The sequence below is a fragment of the Leucoraja erinacea genome, chromosome 27, assembly GCF_028641065.1.
Source record: "Leucoraja erinacea ecotype New England chromosome 27, Leri_hhj_1, whole genome shotgun sequence".
NCBI lineage: Eukaryota > Metazoa > Chordata > Chondrichthyes > Rajiformes > Rajidae > Leucoraja > Leucoraja erinaceus.
Genome location: NC_073403.1, coordinates 30,105,483 through 30,121,694, shown reverse-complemented (window position 1 = coordinate 30,121,694; position 16,212 = coordinate 30,105,483). Strand labels below are relative to the sequence as shown.

The 16,212-nt window shown below is 43.9% G+C and overlaps 1 protein-coding gene across 1 annotated transcript in view; it reads left to right on the top strand.

Annotated features, from left to right (window-relative positions):
* LOC129710391 (sodium channel protein type 2 subunit alpha-like) overlaps positions 1–16,212 on the top strand; it is a 241,316-nt gene that overhangs the window by 199,626 nt on the left and 25,478 nt on the right. The window contains exons 20-22 of the mRNA XM_055657358.1: positions 765–887; positions 7,023–7,307; positions 13,252–13,305. Coding sequence (XP_055513333.1) covers positions 765–887; positions 7,023–7,307; positions 13,252–13,305 — 462 coding nt within the window. The remainder of the gene's footprint in view (positions 1–764; positions 888–7,022; positions 7,308–13,251; positions 13,306–16,212) is intronic.

Here is a 16,212-nt window from a genome sequence, read left to right as displayed (position 1 = left end):
TAACAGTAATTTCATATTATTTTAATTTGGATTGATTAGATTACTGATCCCTGCAACCAAAGAACACAACTTGCACCAGCACTCTCAATAATCGACAACAAACATCATAATGTGAAAGCAGTTCAATTAGCCAAGCACAACCTTGACTGAACGAGCCTAGTTTACATATTAATTTGGGATGAATATCAGAGTAACTTTAACGATCATGAAAATTGACAAACGGCCAGCCAGGGGTCAACAGTTTGGGTTCCTGCCAAGAATCTGGGTACGTACAAAAGACTCTGAATCATATCCCCAGTCAGTGCCACCAAACACACTATTTAAAGCGCTCCACTTCCGAAATCTGATTCCATTAAAGTCAATGGAATCGAATTTCGGAAGTGGTCGACAATACACTGACGCTCATTAACGGTCTTTTGTAGCACAACCAAACAAGGATGAATCTGTGGCCATTCGGATCAGTCAGCGGAAAGACAATACATGATTACAATCAAGCCATCTACAGTGTACAGATAGATGATAAAGGGAATAACATTTAGTGCAAGATAATGCCAGTAAAGTCCGATCAAAGATAGTCCATGGGTCACCTGCAACCTCCGGCAACCACCTGCAACTTCCGGGAACCGCACAGAAACCTTGGGTGGGGCGCAAAGTCTCCAGAGGTTTCCGTTCAGGTTTCCTAAGTGGGACAGGGGCATTACTTTACAAATTATTTGTACAAGCCTTCAGGATTAATGACAGTGTCTGTTCTTAATACATTTAAGGTGTCGTTGATCAGCCTGGCTGCAAAGATCCTTGGTTATGATCAATTAGGACCCATCAAGTCCCTCCGGACTCTGAGAGCCCTGAGACCACTCAGAGCTTTGTCTCGCTTTGAGGGGATGCGGGTAAGTTAATCACGTTTTTATTCAAGCAACATATTGTCAATCAGAATATCTGCAAAAAATTATACGTTTTGCTTCACATTATTTAGAAAGAAACAGTGGATCTTTCTAAATCAAATTGTGATGAAACTTTTATGGTACTTAATCCATATAAGTCCATATCAAGTGTTATCCTATCTCTGTATGCTGTTCAATGGCAGAGGTTGTGTTGGTGCACTGGAGACAGTGATGAATCTCACCACTAATATGCAGAGATATTCAAAGCCCTGTTCCAGAGTGGTGACTCAGTTACTTGATTTTCAGAGACGAGGGCAGCTTGATAGAGAACTATGAACCCTCAGTGAATCGGTACTACAAGTCTCCCTCAATGGCATTTGATGTCCAACATAGAAGGTATCAGTAATTAAGATCTCAGTGTCCAAAGGTTCCTGAAGTTTCTGAGGAGACACAGTATTTGTTTTTCCACATACTGCCTGGGTGAATAAGTATTGATATAGATTGACGACTCATCATAAAAATTTCCCCATTGCCATTTACATTCATTAATGGAAGTAGAGGTGGAGTGTTTATCTGTACATAACTAACACTCTGATCTTGTGCTCTTCCGGTTTGCGTGGTCCTTTCTATTGGCTCAAAAACGGTAAACGTTACACTATGATTTTTACAGCCCACTCACCATTCTCCTGTGCCGTAAGTGTACCAAGTTTCATTCCGATCGGTGGTCTATTGTAAAAGTTAGCGAGGTTTAAAAATCTTAAAAACCGCGCGTGCGCAGATCGGTCTACGCCCCTTCCTGCGCCATCCCGGAGAATCCGATCCCAGTGGAGGAGAGTGTCCAGCGATCAGCACCTGCTGGGAGACCTAAATCGCAACACCAGTTCCAGCCATTTCTACCTCTCGTCTCCCTCGCTGGCTCCTGCCTCCCTCCCCTGAGATACCCCCCAGCTCCCCCACAACCCCATCTTTTTTCTCCGAGCTCTGTCCCCCCCCCCCCCCCCACACCCCCCCCCCCCGCACATATGCACCCCCGCACACACCTCCATCCCGCTGCCCACACACCCCTCCCACCCACCCACACACGCCCCTCCCACCCACTCCCACCCACATATACCCCCTCCCTCCCCACACCCCACCACCCCCGCCCACGCAATCCCACCCCCACACCCTCTACCCCTACAACCCCCCTCCCCCCACAACCCCCCTGCCCCCACAAAACCCTCGCTCACACACCTCCCTCCCTCCCTGCCCCCCCACACCCCCTTCCCCGCCACCACAACACACACGTCCCTCCCCCCCCACCCCCACACCCCACCACCCCCGCCCACGCAACCCCCACCCATTAATCCCCACCCACACACTCCCCCTGCCCCCCCCACCCACAATCCCCCTTCCCCCCCAACCCACCCCCCCACCCACATAACCTCCCCCCCCCCCATCCCCACACTCCTCCCCCTCCCCCCACACCCCCCCCCCCACACCCCCCCCCCCCCCCCCCCACCCCACACCCCGCCCCCCCCCCCACACACACACCCCTTCCCTCCACACCCCCTCCCCCCATGCCACACTCTCACCCTTCCTACACCCCCCCCCCCCCCCCCCCCCCCCCCCCCCCCCCACACACACACCCCTCTCCCCTCTTCCGCTCCCACACATGAAGAGGAGGGGCAGGGAGTGCTGGGGGATGAGGGGAAAGAGGGGAAATGAGCCGCACCTTCACAGTTTGGGGCTATGGGTGAGTGGTGGAATACTGCGTTGGGGGAACGGGTTGTATAGGGGGACCAGGCCTCCCATGTGACTGGGACCCAACGGGTTCCTATAACAATTACAGCACGGAAACAGGCCATCTCGGCCCTTCTAGTCCGTGCCGAACACGTATTCTCCCCTAGTCCCATCTACCTGCACTCAGACCATAACCCTCCATTCCTTTCCCGTCCATATAACTATCCAATTTATTTTTAAATGATAAAATCGAACCTGCCTCCACCACCTTCACTGGAAGCTCATTCCACACAGCTACCACTCTCTGAGTAAAGAAGTTCCCCCTCATGTTACCCCTAAACATCTGTCCCATAATTCTGAAGTCATGTCCTCTTGTTTGAATCTTCCCTACTCTCAGTGGGGAAAAGCTTATCCACGTCAACTCTGTCTATCCCTCTCATCATTTTAAAGACCTCTATCAAGTCCCCCCTTAACCTTCTGTGCTCCAAAGAATAAAGACCTAACTTGTTCAACCTTTCTTTGTAACTTAGTTGCTGAAACCCAGGCAACATTCTAGTAAATCTCCTCTGTACTCTCTTTATTTTGTTGATATCGTTCCTATAATTAGGCGACCAAAATTGTACACCATACTCCAGAATTGGCCTCACCAATGCCTTGTACAATTTTAACATTACATCCCAACTTCTATACTCAATGCTCTGACTTATAAAGGCCAGCACACCAAAAGCTTTCTTTACCACCCTATCTACGTGAGATTCCACCTTCAGGGAACTGTGCACAGTTATTCCTAGATCCCTGCATTCCTCAATTCACTACCATTTACCATCTACGTCCTATTTTGATTTGTCCTGCCAAGATGTAGCACCTCACACTTATCAGCATTAAACTCCATCTGCCATCTTTCAGCCCACTCTTCCAACTGGCCTAAATCTCTCTGTAGACTTTGAAAATCGACTTCATTATCCACAACACCACCTGTCTTAGTATCATCTGCATACTTACTAATCCAATTTACCACACCATCATCCAGATCATTGATGTACATGACAAACAACAGTGGACCCAACACAGATCCCTGTGACACCCCACTAGTCACTGGCCTCCAACCTGACAAACAGCCATCCACTATTACTCTCTGGCATCTCCCATTCAGCCACTGGTGAATCCATCTTGCGACTCGACCATTAATACCCAACAATTGAACCTTCTTAACCAACCTTCCATGAGGAACCTTGTCAAAGGACTTACTGAAGTCCATATATACAACATCCGCTGCTTTACCCTCATCTATTTCCCGAGTAACCTCTTCAAAAAATTCAAGAAGATTAGTCAAACATGACCTTCCAGGCACAAATCCATGTTGACTGTTCCTAATCAGACCCTGTTTATCCAGATGCCTATATATATTATCTCTAAGTAGTCTCTAACTAGACAGTCTAGTTTATAATAAATACCCAACTGAAATCTAGTTTTGATTGGACAGATGCAGAGAAAATATTTTTATATGTGGGGGACACGAAAAACAGATCTGATAAGTCACTGATGAATTCAATAAGAAATTCAGGAGGAACTTGTGCATTTGATGCTTGGTTAGAATGTGTGATGAACAGCCACAAATATTGTGGGAGTGGAGTGAGTAGTGTAGATGTAGTAAGAATAAATAAATACCATTGAAGAATATATTCAATGGTATATGGACACACTGATCTGTTCTGTATTTATTAATGCCTACTATATTCTGTTGTGCTGAAGCAAAGCAAGAATGTCATTGTCCCATCTGGGACACATGACAATAAACTCTCTTGAATCTTGGTAAGTGACTGCAGTCGAAAGGTAATGTTAAGTGGTTGAAATCAATTCAGAATCGAACATTGGAATAATGTGTAGGGAGGAACTGCAGATGCTGGTGTAAACCAAAAACAGACACAAAAGACTGGAGTAACTCAGCGGGTCAGGCAGCATCTCTGGAGAAAAGGAATAGGTGATGTTTCTGGTCGAGACCCTTCTTCAGACTAAGAGTCAAGGGAAAATGGGAACGAGAGATGTAGATGGTATTTAGGGGAAATGATTGGAAGAGATGCAAAAAGCAACGATAATCAAGGGACTCTGGGGCACACTATCGGCCATTGTCGGCTGTGGGATGGGTGGTAATAGAAACATAGAAACATAGAAAATAGGTGCAAGAGTAGGCCATTCGGCCCTTCGATCCTGCACCGCCATTCAATATGATCATGGCTGATCATCCACTCAGTATCCTGTACCTGCCTTCTCTCCATACCCTCTGATCCTTTAGCCACAAAGGCCACATCTAACTCCCTCTTAAATATAGCCAATGAACTGGCCTCAACTACCTTCTGTGGCAGGGAATTCCAGAGATTCACCACTCTCTGTGTGAAAAATGTTTTTCTCATCTCGGTCCTAAAAGATATCCCCTTTATACTTAAACTGTGACACCTTGTTCTGGACTTCCCCAACATCGGCAACAATCTTCCTGCATCTAGCCTGTCCAACCCGATAAGAATTTTGTAAGTTTCTTTAAGATCCCCCCACAATTTTCTAAATTCTAGCGAGTACAAGCCGAGTCTATCCAGTCGTTCTTCATATGAAAGTCCTCACATCCCAGGAATCAGTATGGTGAACCTTCTCTGTACTCCCTCTATGGCAAGAAAGTCTTTCCTCAGATTAGGAGACCAAAACTGTACGCAATACTCTAGGTGTGGTCTCACCAAGACCCTGTACAACTGCAGTAGAACCTCCCTGCTCCTATACTCAAATCCTTTTGCTATGAATGCTAACATAGCATTCGCTATCTTCACTGCCTGCTGCACCTTCATGCCTACTTTCAATGCCTGGTGTACAATGGCACCCAGGTCTTGTTGCATCTCCACTTTTCCTAATTAGCCACCATTTAGATAATAGTCTTCTTTTCTGTTTTTGCCACCAAAGTGGATAACCTCACATTTATCCACATTATACTGCATCTGCCATGCATTTGCCCACTCACCCAACCTATCCAAGTCACCTTGCAGCCTCCTAGCATCCTCCTCATAGCTAACACTGCCCCCCAGCTTCGTGTCATCCTCAAACTTGTAGATGTTGCATATAATTCCCTCGTCCAAATCATTAATATATATTGTAAATAGCTGGGGTCCCAGCACTGAGCCTTGCGGTACCCCACTTGTCACTGCCTGCCATTGTGAAAAGGACCAATTTACTCCTACTCTTTGCTTCCTGTCTGCCAGCCAGTTCTCTACCCACATCAATACTGAACCCCCAATATCGTGTACTTTAAGTTTGTATTCTAATCTCTTATGTGGGACCTTGTCGAAAGCCTTCTGGAAGTCCTGATATAACACATCTACTGGTTCTCCCTTATCCACTCTACTAGTTACATCCTCAAAAAATTCTATAAGATTCGTCAGACATGATTTACCTTTCATAAATCCATGCTGACTTTGTCCAATGATTTCACCACTTTCCAAATGTGCTGCTATCCCATCTTTAATAACTGACTCTAGCAGTTTCCCCATTATCGATGTTAGACTAACTGGTCTGTAATTCCCCGTTTTCTCTCTCACTCCCTTTTTAAAAAGTGGGGTTACATTAGCTACCCTTCAATCCTCAGGAACGACTCCAGAATCGAAAGAGTTTTGAAAAATTATCACTAATGCATCCACTATTTCTGGGGCTACTTCCTTAAGTACTCTGGGATGCAGCCTATCTGGCCCTGGGGATTTATCTGCCTTTAATCCAATCAATTCACCTAACACCACTTCCCGGCTAACCTGGATTTCACTCAGTTCCTCCATCTCACTTGACCGCCGGCCCCCTGCTATTTCCGGCAGATTATTTATGTCTTCCTTACTGAAGACAGAACCAAAGTAGTTATTCAATTGGTCTGTGATGTCCTTGTTCCCCATGATCATTTCACCTGTCTTTGACTGCAAGGGACCTACATTTGTTTTAACTTATCTTTTTTTCTTCACATATCTATAAAAGCTTTTGCAGTCAGTTTTTATGTTCCCTGCTATTCTTTCATAATCTATTTTCCCTTTCCTAATTAAGCCCTTTGTCCTCCTCTGCTGGACTCTGAATTTCTCCCAGTCCTCTAGTAGGCTGCTTTTTTTGGCTAATTTGTATGCTTTATACAATGAGCTTTATGCTTTATGTAATGAAATATACAGACAGAGAAAGTAACTAGTAAAACTAGTACTAGTTCCTCATGCCAAAAATAGAGATGCTGCCTGACCTGTTCAGCCTTTTGTGTCTGCATTAGAATAATACGACCGGTTTCTCTGATGTAAACTTGGACTATACCATGCAATAATAAAATAGCAGCTACGTCTTGTCATAGATGCACATTTGAACAATTATACTTGGTAAACTGTGGCACTTAACTCTTTTTATTTATTTTTATAGGTGGTCGTCAATGCATTGGTCGGAGCTATTCCATCCATTATGAATGTGCTGCTGGTTTGCCTTATCTTCTGGCTGATTTTCAGTATCATGGGAGTGAACATGTTTGCCGGGAAGTATTTCAAATGTATAAACACCACAGACTCTACAATGTTCCCTATTGATGTAATAAATAACAAGACGGATTGTGAGCTTTACATTTCAATGTATCCCGATGAAGTCCGATGGGTCAATTTGAAGGTGAACTTTGACAATGTTGGTCAGGGGTACCTATCCTTGCTGCAAGTGGTAAGTGAAACAACACATTGCTGTATTAGATAATTCACTTTTAATATTTGTACTGGTGATTATTTTCAGCTATGGGTGGTAGTCTAAGGGGAATTGAATAGGACTCAATGTTTGTAATGAAAGGGTTACAGAAATAATGCCCCATTCCTTGGTATCATTGCTTTTTAAGTATATTTAATGTAAAAAAAGAGGAAGATGAGATTAGTTCAATTCAGAGATATGGTGCAGAACAGACCCTTCGGCTCAACGAATTTGCGCCAACCTGCAATCCCCGCACATTAACACTACCCCACACATACTAGAGACAATGTTTACATTCATACCAAGCCAATTAACCTACCAACCTGTACATCTTTGGAGGGTGAGAGGAAACCGGAGCAGCCGGGGCAAACCCACGCAGGGCACGGGGAAAATGTACAAACTCTGTACAGACAACAACCATAGTCAGGATGGAGGTGTCTGGCACTGTAAGGCAGTAGCTCTACCGCTGCGCCACCGTGCCGCACACTTACTTTCTGCTAAGGGGGGTTGTCAAAGGGGAATTAAATAGGCCTCAATATCTTTAATGACAAGGGTGCAGAAATAATGCTACATTCCTCATTATCATTGCCTTTCGGGCACATTTTATGGAAAAAGTGAGCGCTGGATTTAGTTCAGCAAATCCTTTGTTGACAAAAATCCCCAAATCCTGCTAACCTTTACTCTCTTGAACTCTTATCTGTCATCCGTAATATTGCCACGACTTAAATCCCCGTGCAAACAAGTACAATGTAATAGAAGGTACACATAAATGCTGGAGAAACTCAGCGGGTGCAGCAGCATCTATGGAGCAAAGGAGATAGGCGACGTTTCGGGCCGAAACCCTTCTTCGATTTTCGATTTTCCAGCTTCTGCAGTTCCTTCTTAAATACAATGTAATAGCATTCAATTAACCATCGGTATAACTATCTTAAAACTTAATTCATTTATTAGGGAATCCGACAGTGTATAATTCTATTATGTGAATTGCTAGTAATGCCATTAATGTTCAGCTGAATCCAACATGATTTAATGCAGTAAAGCATCTTTGATCATTTCTGGTGAATTATGCGAGTAATCCAATAGTAATCGAGATTGAGCATTTAGAATATCAATACCAACTCTGCCAGTGTAACCACTAGAATGTCTTGGCTCAGTATCTCCTGGATTGAGATGAGGGAGGAGGTGCCGGGGCAGGTGTTACATCTCCTGCGGTTGCAGGGGAAAGTACCTGGGGAGTGGGTGTTTTAGGGTGGAACGGATGAATGAACCAAGGAGTTGCCGAGGGAGCGGTCTCTGCAGAAGGTGGAAAGAGGTGGGAATGGGAGGATGTGACTGGTTATGGGATTATGTTAGTGACAGAAATGTCGGAGAATGATGTGTTGGATGCGGAGGCTGGTGGGATGAAAGGTGAGGACCAAGAGGAACTCTATCCTTGCTCTGTCTGGAGGGGAGGAGGAGCGAGAGCAGAATACTGAGGTGATGCAGGTGAGCGATCCATCGATGACAACCAGGGGAAACCATATTCACGAAAGAATGAGGACACCTTGAATGTCCTGGAGTGAAAAGCCTCGTCTTTGGAGCAGGTGTGATGCAGATGGAGAAACTGAGAATAAGGGATAGTGCCAGGGTGGGGGGAAGTGCAGTCCAGATAATTGTGGAAGTGTGTGGGTTTGTAGTGGACATCAGTTGATAGTCTAACCCGTGACAGAAAGATCAAGGAAGGGGAGAGGCAGAGAGCCATACATCAGCCCAACTTGCCCACACCGGCCAACATGTCCCAGCTACACTCAGCCCACCTGCCCGTGTTTGTCCCATATCCCTCCAAACCAGTCCTATACATGTACCTGTCAAATTGTTTCCTAAACGTTGGGATAGTCCCAGCCTCAACTACCTCCTCTGGCAGCTCGCTCCATACACCCACCACCCTTTGTGTGAAAAAGTTACCCCACAGATTCCTATTATATCTTTTTCCCCCTATATCCGCTGATCCTTGATTTCCCTTTTCTGGCAAGAGTCTCTGTGCGTCATGTGTCAGAGATAGTCCAGAGATATTGAACTGCCTCAATAGCAAGGATGTGCCTCAAATTAGGAGATCAAAACTGCACACAATACTCCAGGTGCGGTCTCACTAGGGCCCTGTACAACTGCAGAAGGACCTTTTTACTATACTCAAATCCTCTTGTTATGGCCAACATGCCATTAGCTTTCTTCACTGCCTGCTGTATCTGCATGTTTACTTTCAGTGACTGGTGTACAAGGACACCCAGGTCTTGTTGCACTTCCCTTTTTCCTAATCTGATACCATTGAGATAATAATCTGCCACCTTGGTCTTGCCGCCAAAATGGATAACCTCACAATTATCTACATTACACTGCATCTGCCATGCATCTGCCCACTCACTCAAACTGTCCAAGTCACCCTGAAAACTCCTTGCACTCTCTTCGCAGCTCACAGCTTTGTGTCATCTGCAAATTTACTAGTGTTACTTTTAATTCCATCATCTAAATCATTAATATTTTTTGTAAATAGTTGCGGCCCCAGCACCGAGCCTTATGACACTGCACTCGCCACTGCCTGCCATTCCGACAGTGACCCGTTTATTCCTACTCTTTGTTTCCTGTCTGCAACCAAATCTCTATCCATGTCATTACCCTACCCCCAACATCACGTGCTCTAACAATACCCACTAATCTCCTGTGTGGGACCTTATCAAAGGCTTTCTGAAAGTCCTAATACATCACATCCACTGGCTCTCCATCATCCATTTTACTTTTCACATCCTCAAAAGATTCCAGAGATTAGTCAAGCAGGACTTCCCCTTCATAAATCCATTCTGACTTGGACCAATCGTTTTACTGCTATCCAAATGCGCCGTTATTACGTATTTAATAATTGACTACAGCATCTTCCCCACCACCGAAGTCAGGCTAACTGGTCTATAATTCCCCGTTTTCTCTCTCGCTCCTTTCTTGAAAAGTGGGATAACATTAGCTACCCTCCAATCCACAGGAACTGATCCTGAATCTATAGAACATTGGAAAATGATCACCAATGCATCCACAATTTCTAGTGCCTCCTCTTTGAATACCCTGGGATGCAGACCATCAGGCTCTGGGGAGCCTTCAGTCCCTTCAGTCTACCCAATACTATTTCTCGCCTAATGCAATTTCTTTCAGTTCCTCTGTCTCCCTCGATCCTCTGTCCTCTAGTATATCTGGGAAAGTGTTCGTGTCTTCCTTTAGTGAAGACAGAAGCAAAGTACCTGTTCAACTCTTCTGCCATTTCCATGTTCCCCAATTTCACCCGTTTCTGCCTTCCAGGGACCCACATTTGGCTTTACTAATCTTTTTCTCTTAACATACTGAAAGAAGCTTTTACTATCCTTCTTTATATTCTTGGCCAGCTTACCCTCGTACTTCATCTTTTCACCCCGTATTGCCCTTTTTGTTGCCTTCTGTTGTCCTTTGAAAGTTTCCTAATCCTCTGGCTTCCCGCTACTCTTTGCTATGCTATATATACCTTATCTTTTTGGTTTTATTCCATCCCTAACTTCCCTTGTCAGCCACGGTTGCCTCTTACTCCCCTTAGAATCTTTCTTCCTCTTTGGAATGAAATGATCCTGCATCTTCTGCCCAGAAATACCTGCCATTGCTGTTCCACTGACATTCCTGCTAGGATCCCTTTCCAGTCAGCCTTGGCGTGCTCCTCTCTCATGCCTTCATCGTCCCTTTGTTCTGCAACACTGGCACTCCTGATTTAACCTTCTCCCTCTCAAATTGCAGATTTAGACCATATTATGGTCCCTACCTCCTAGCAGTTCCTTTACCTTGAGTTCCCTTACTAAATCGGGTTCATTAGACAACACTAAATCCAGAATTGCCTTCTCTCTGATAGGCTCCAGTACAAGCTGCTCTGAGAATCCATCTAGAATAGTTATGTCCCTGTCCCACTTAGGAAACCTGAACGGAAACCTCTGGAGACTTTGCGTCCCACCCAAGGTTTCCGTGCAGTTCCCGGAGGTTGCAGGTGGTTGCCAGTGGTTGCATGTAGTGGAAGCAGGTAGGGAGACTGACAAAAACCTCTGGGAACCTCCGGGAACCGCACTGAAACCTTGGTTGGGGCACAAAGTCTCCAGAGGTTTCAGTTCAGGGTTCCTAAGTGGGAAAGGAGCATTAGATTGCAAACATTGCAAGCTTGGTTGATTGAGATATCATAAAAGGATTACAACCCTTTTATGAAGTGCAATCATTTTAAAAACCTCTTATATTTTAAACAGCATATATATCCTTTAATTATTTAAGAAATGTTGGTTCAAATATGTTTCTGTGAAGGAAGCATTGCTTCCAGTATTAACGGAATAATGTAGGAGTAGAAATTACTGGAAATGCTGTCATTTGCAGCAAAAAAGCAAGTTAATGGCCACATAGAAATTGCTTCCTCCCAATCATCCAATAAATAGTTGTCAAATAGAACAGTTGAAACCTGCGTCAAAACAGTTCGTGTAACACCAGCAAACAATATTATAAAAGGATAAAAAGGAATTAAAAAGACCAATTGGCAGCAGTTTTTCATCATTCTTTCCGATGATCACCAAAATAATGAAGACGAAGATGTTAATATTCAATAAGGCTAGAAATACGTGAACTAATTCAGATGGAGCCAACCGTTTGTAATCAATTGTAACATCACACTAATGCCTCCTAATAATGATACATTTGTGGTCTGGCAACACACACATGGGAAGCGATGGGAGAAAGCATCTTTTACAGGAACAATGCAAAGGAACAAGGAAATATCATCCACACTAGATGGCTTCAAATGAGGATTTGGTGATAATGATGATGATATGTTATTGTTACGTGTGCCTCGGTGCAGTGAAAGTCTTTGTTTGTGCATGCAAAGTACACAACAGGGTCACCACGAAAGTACTCACAAAGTGACAGAAAGTACTCCCTTCTTCATCCCCCCCCCCTATCGATCGGGATATTGAGTGCCCCACACAGAGCTGCCTGTCTAGCTAACCAGCCATCCATCTGTCCTAGTATCTTGCAATCTAGTTCTGAAGCTATCAATCTAGCTATTTATCTACCTAGCTCGCTATCTGGCTCGCAGGCTATCTACCTATCTGTTTATCTAGCCTATCTATCTAGCTATCTAGCAAGCTAGCTAACTAACCTAGCCAGCTATTTATCTAGCCAGCTATCTATCTGGCACTTGTCATCTAGCTGGCTCTCTAGCCATCTGTCTATGGTTAACCAGCTGTAGAGCGAGCAAGATCTATCTAGCTTACTCTCTTGAGCGAAAGAGAGAGCACACCCTCTGCCTATCTAGCTAAGGATCTGTCTAGCTATCCACCATCCAGCTACCTGCTGCTAGCTATCTGGCTATAAGGCAATCTACCTAAAGCTATCCAGCTAGTAAGATCTATCAAGTTCACTCTCTCGAGCGAAAGAGAGAGCGTAACGCCACAGAGAACTGCCTATCTAGATAACAAGCGATCCAGATATCTATCCTACTGACTAGCAATTCAGCTCTGTATCTACCTCTATCTAACTAGCTCCACCTCGACGCTCTGACTGCCGCGACTCCAAACTCAAGGGCCCCAGCCATGCATCCCAGAATCCACGATACAGCAGCCAATCCATTCTAACTGCGCTCTTCCGTCTTGTTATAGATTTCTATTGATCATACTAATTTCCTTGCACAGTATTTCTATGATTTATTATCATGCACATTCCAAATAAACGAAAAACTTTGCAATATATATTATTTGTGCCAAAGCAAGCAGCGTAATCTAATGCAATGTGGAGATCAATTACACTTTAAAGTGACTCTTTAGAATTAGCATTAACATTGATTCATTTTGTGAAAGAAAATGCCGTCTAATCTTGTTCATTGCTTTCTTAATTTTGTTCCCGTAAGGCAACCTTTAAAGGCTGGATGGAGATAATGTATGCTGCTGTTGACTCTCGAGAGGTGAGTACATAGGTCTGCATTAAAACCATTCATTTAAAATATTCATTAACCTAAACAAATTATTATCTTGACTGTGCTGAGATGGTCAAAATGGCTTAAACCTCACACATTAAAAGCCTTGAGTGGAAGTATGGTGGCTTTCCCCACTTTCTATTGCTTTCTGCACATGCCTCTGTACTGTTAATGGACTCAATACCTTTAATTGACTTCCGATGAGAACTCGGTCTACCAAAAGCAATATATTATCTTTAAATCCTACGACTGCAGATATTATATCACCTCACCAAGGTAATTACTTTTATTAAAGTTTCAAAGTATTTCTCTTGGGATAATTACAATTAATAATTCCTTATTTAGAAATCCAAATGTCATTAAAATCTGTCCAGGATTCTGGTAAAGTATAGACATTGATTGATTGATTGAATTGATTGAAAGATACAGCATGGGAATAGGCTCTTTAGTCCACTGAGTCCACACTGTCTATTGATCACATTCATACTAGTTCTATATTATCCCAAAGTTGAAGGAATATTTCATTTGGCTCTTCTAGTAGCTTTTACACTGTGTTCAAAACTGAAGCATTTAGTGGTGACTGTATGAAACAGCAAAGACTCAGTAGGATGTATGGGGATCAGACATTTGTGGTTTTTCCAAGATGTAGAATTTACGTCAAGTCCAATTCTAAAGCTCCACGATGTTGTTATTGCTCTGGGTCATCTCATTCAAATATGAATGGCGTGACAATTGTCGTCTGGTATTTCTACAACCCATTCAGGTGAAGTAGAGTGGTTCGGAACTGCTTCTGCTGTGAGACCTGCAGCAAATTTCAGCTGCAGGATTTTTACATTCAAAACATATTTTTGGCTGAGGTTTCTTTGGGTGATCGGTGGGGAATAAGGAGAACTTGTGGCCAGTAGACCTCCTGTGGATAAGTAGTGGGAGGGAGAAGGAATTTATTTGTTTAGTTTAGAGATACAGCGCGGAAACAAGCCCTTCGGCCCACCGAGTCCGCACCGACCAACGATCCCCGCACATTAACGCTACCCCACACACACTAGGGACAATTTTACATTGATACCAAGCCAATTAACCTACAAACCTGTACGTCTTTGAAGTGTGGGAGGAAACCGAATATCTCAGAGAAAACCCACGCAGGTCATGGGGAGAACGTGCAAACTCTGCACAGACATGCACCCCGAATCAGGATCGAACCTGAATCTCTGGCGCTGTGAAGATATAGATACATGATAAGAGAATAACGTTTAGTGCAAGGTAAAGCCAGCAAAGTCTGATCGAGGGTCACTAAAGAGGTGGATAGTGAGCACTGTGGAGTGAATGACAGATGATGTTTCGGGTTGGCACCCATTTCCAGACTGATGAAGTAGCTCTGACTCAACCTTATAGGGATCCTGTGATCTGGTGTGAAGACGTACATCTCTCTCAGGTGTCTTAATATGGTCACACAAGGTCACCTGGGTTTTACATTCAGATGTGCCTGGCGGCACAAGGTGGCATAGTGATGCAGCTTGTCGGTTTAGTTTAGTTTATTGTCACGTATACCGAGGTACAGTGAAAAGCTTTTTGTTGCGTGCTATCCATTCAGCGGAAAGCCAATACACAATTATAATCGAGCCGTCCACAGTCTACAGATGCATGATCATGGAAATAATGTTTAGTGCAAAATAAATCTAGTAAAGTCTGACCAAAGATGGTCCGAGAGTCACCAATGAGGTAGATAGTGGTCAGGACTGCTCTCCAGTTGCAGTAGGATGGTTTAGTTGTCCGATAACAGCTGGGAAGAAACTGTCCCTGAATCTGGAGGCGTGCTTGTCCTTGATTATGCTGGTGGTGTGGGCTTGCCGAGGCAGTTAGGTTGATTGATGTAGGTTACTTCACTGCTATAAGTTGCTCCTAGTGTGTGAATGAGTGGCAGAATCTGACCAAAGTTGATGGGAATATGGGGAGAATAAAATGGGATTAGGGGCTTGATGGTTGGCACAGATGTTTTTAGCTGAAAGACCTTTTCCCTGCCGTTCAACTCTTATGTCTCTATCTTTAGAGATGCAAAACAAACCTGAAAATAGTTGCTCCTGTGATTCGTGCCAGGAAATGTCAGTCACAGATACTGGAAAAAATGTGTTAGATGATTGAATATCCTGCCATGTGCCATGTGTCCGTTCTTGGGGGATGTGGGAGGAAGCAATACATCTAAATTCACAGAGAGCAAGGCCCAGAAATTAGACTACTGTTGGATTATATTGCTTTCAATTGGGTAATGTATCTATGGTTTGGAGTTGCAAAGCACTCACAACTACTATCTTTTTCAATTATGTTTAATGTCACATTAAGATATACAAGGATTTGCTATATTTTACACATTCATTTATTTTTCCGACTTCCTGCTTCTCTTCGTCAGAATATTTACAGAAGATAGACACAAAATGACTGATGGTCTGAAGAAGGGTTTTGACCCGAAACGTCACCCTTTCCTTCTCTCCAGAGATGCTGCCTGTCCCGCTGAGTCACTTCAGCATTTTGTGACTATCTTCAATTGTAACCAGCATCTCCAGTTCTTTCCTACACGTATTGAGTAGAGAGTCGGGAGGTCATGTTACTGCTATATAAGACATTGATGAGGCCACATTTAGAGTATTGTGTTCAGTTTTGGTCACCGTTTTATAGGAAAGATGTCAAGATGGAAAGGGTGAAGAGAAGATTTACGAGGATGTTGCCCGGACTCAAGGGCCTGAGTGAGAGATTGAGCAGGCTAGGACTTTATTCTTTGGAGCACAGGCAGAAATGAGAAAAAGGGTTGATGTCAGATCTGTCTCAAAGGTGACGGAGGCTCAAGTTTAAATGGTCTTTTTTCTGCTCCCTGCTGTTCTTGTGGAACAATTAGACTAGATC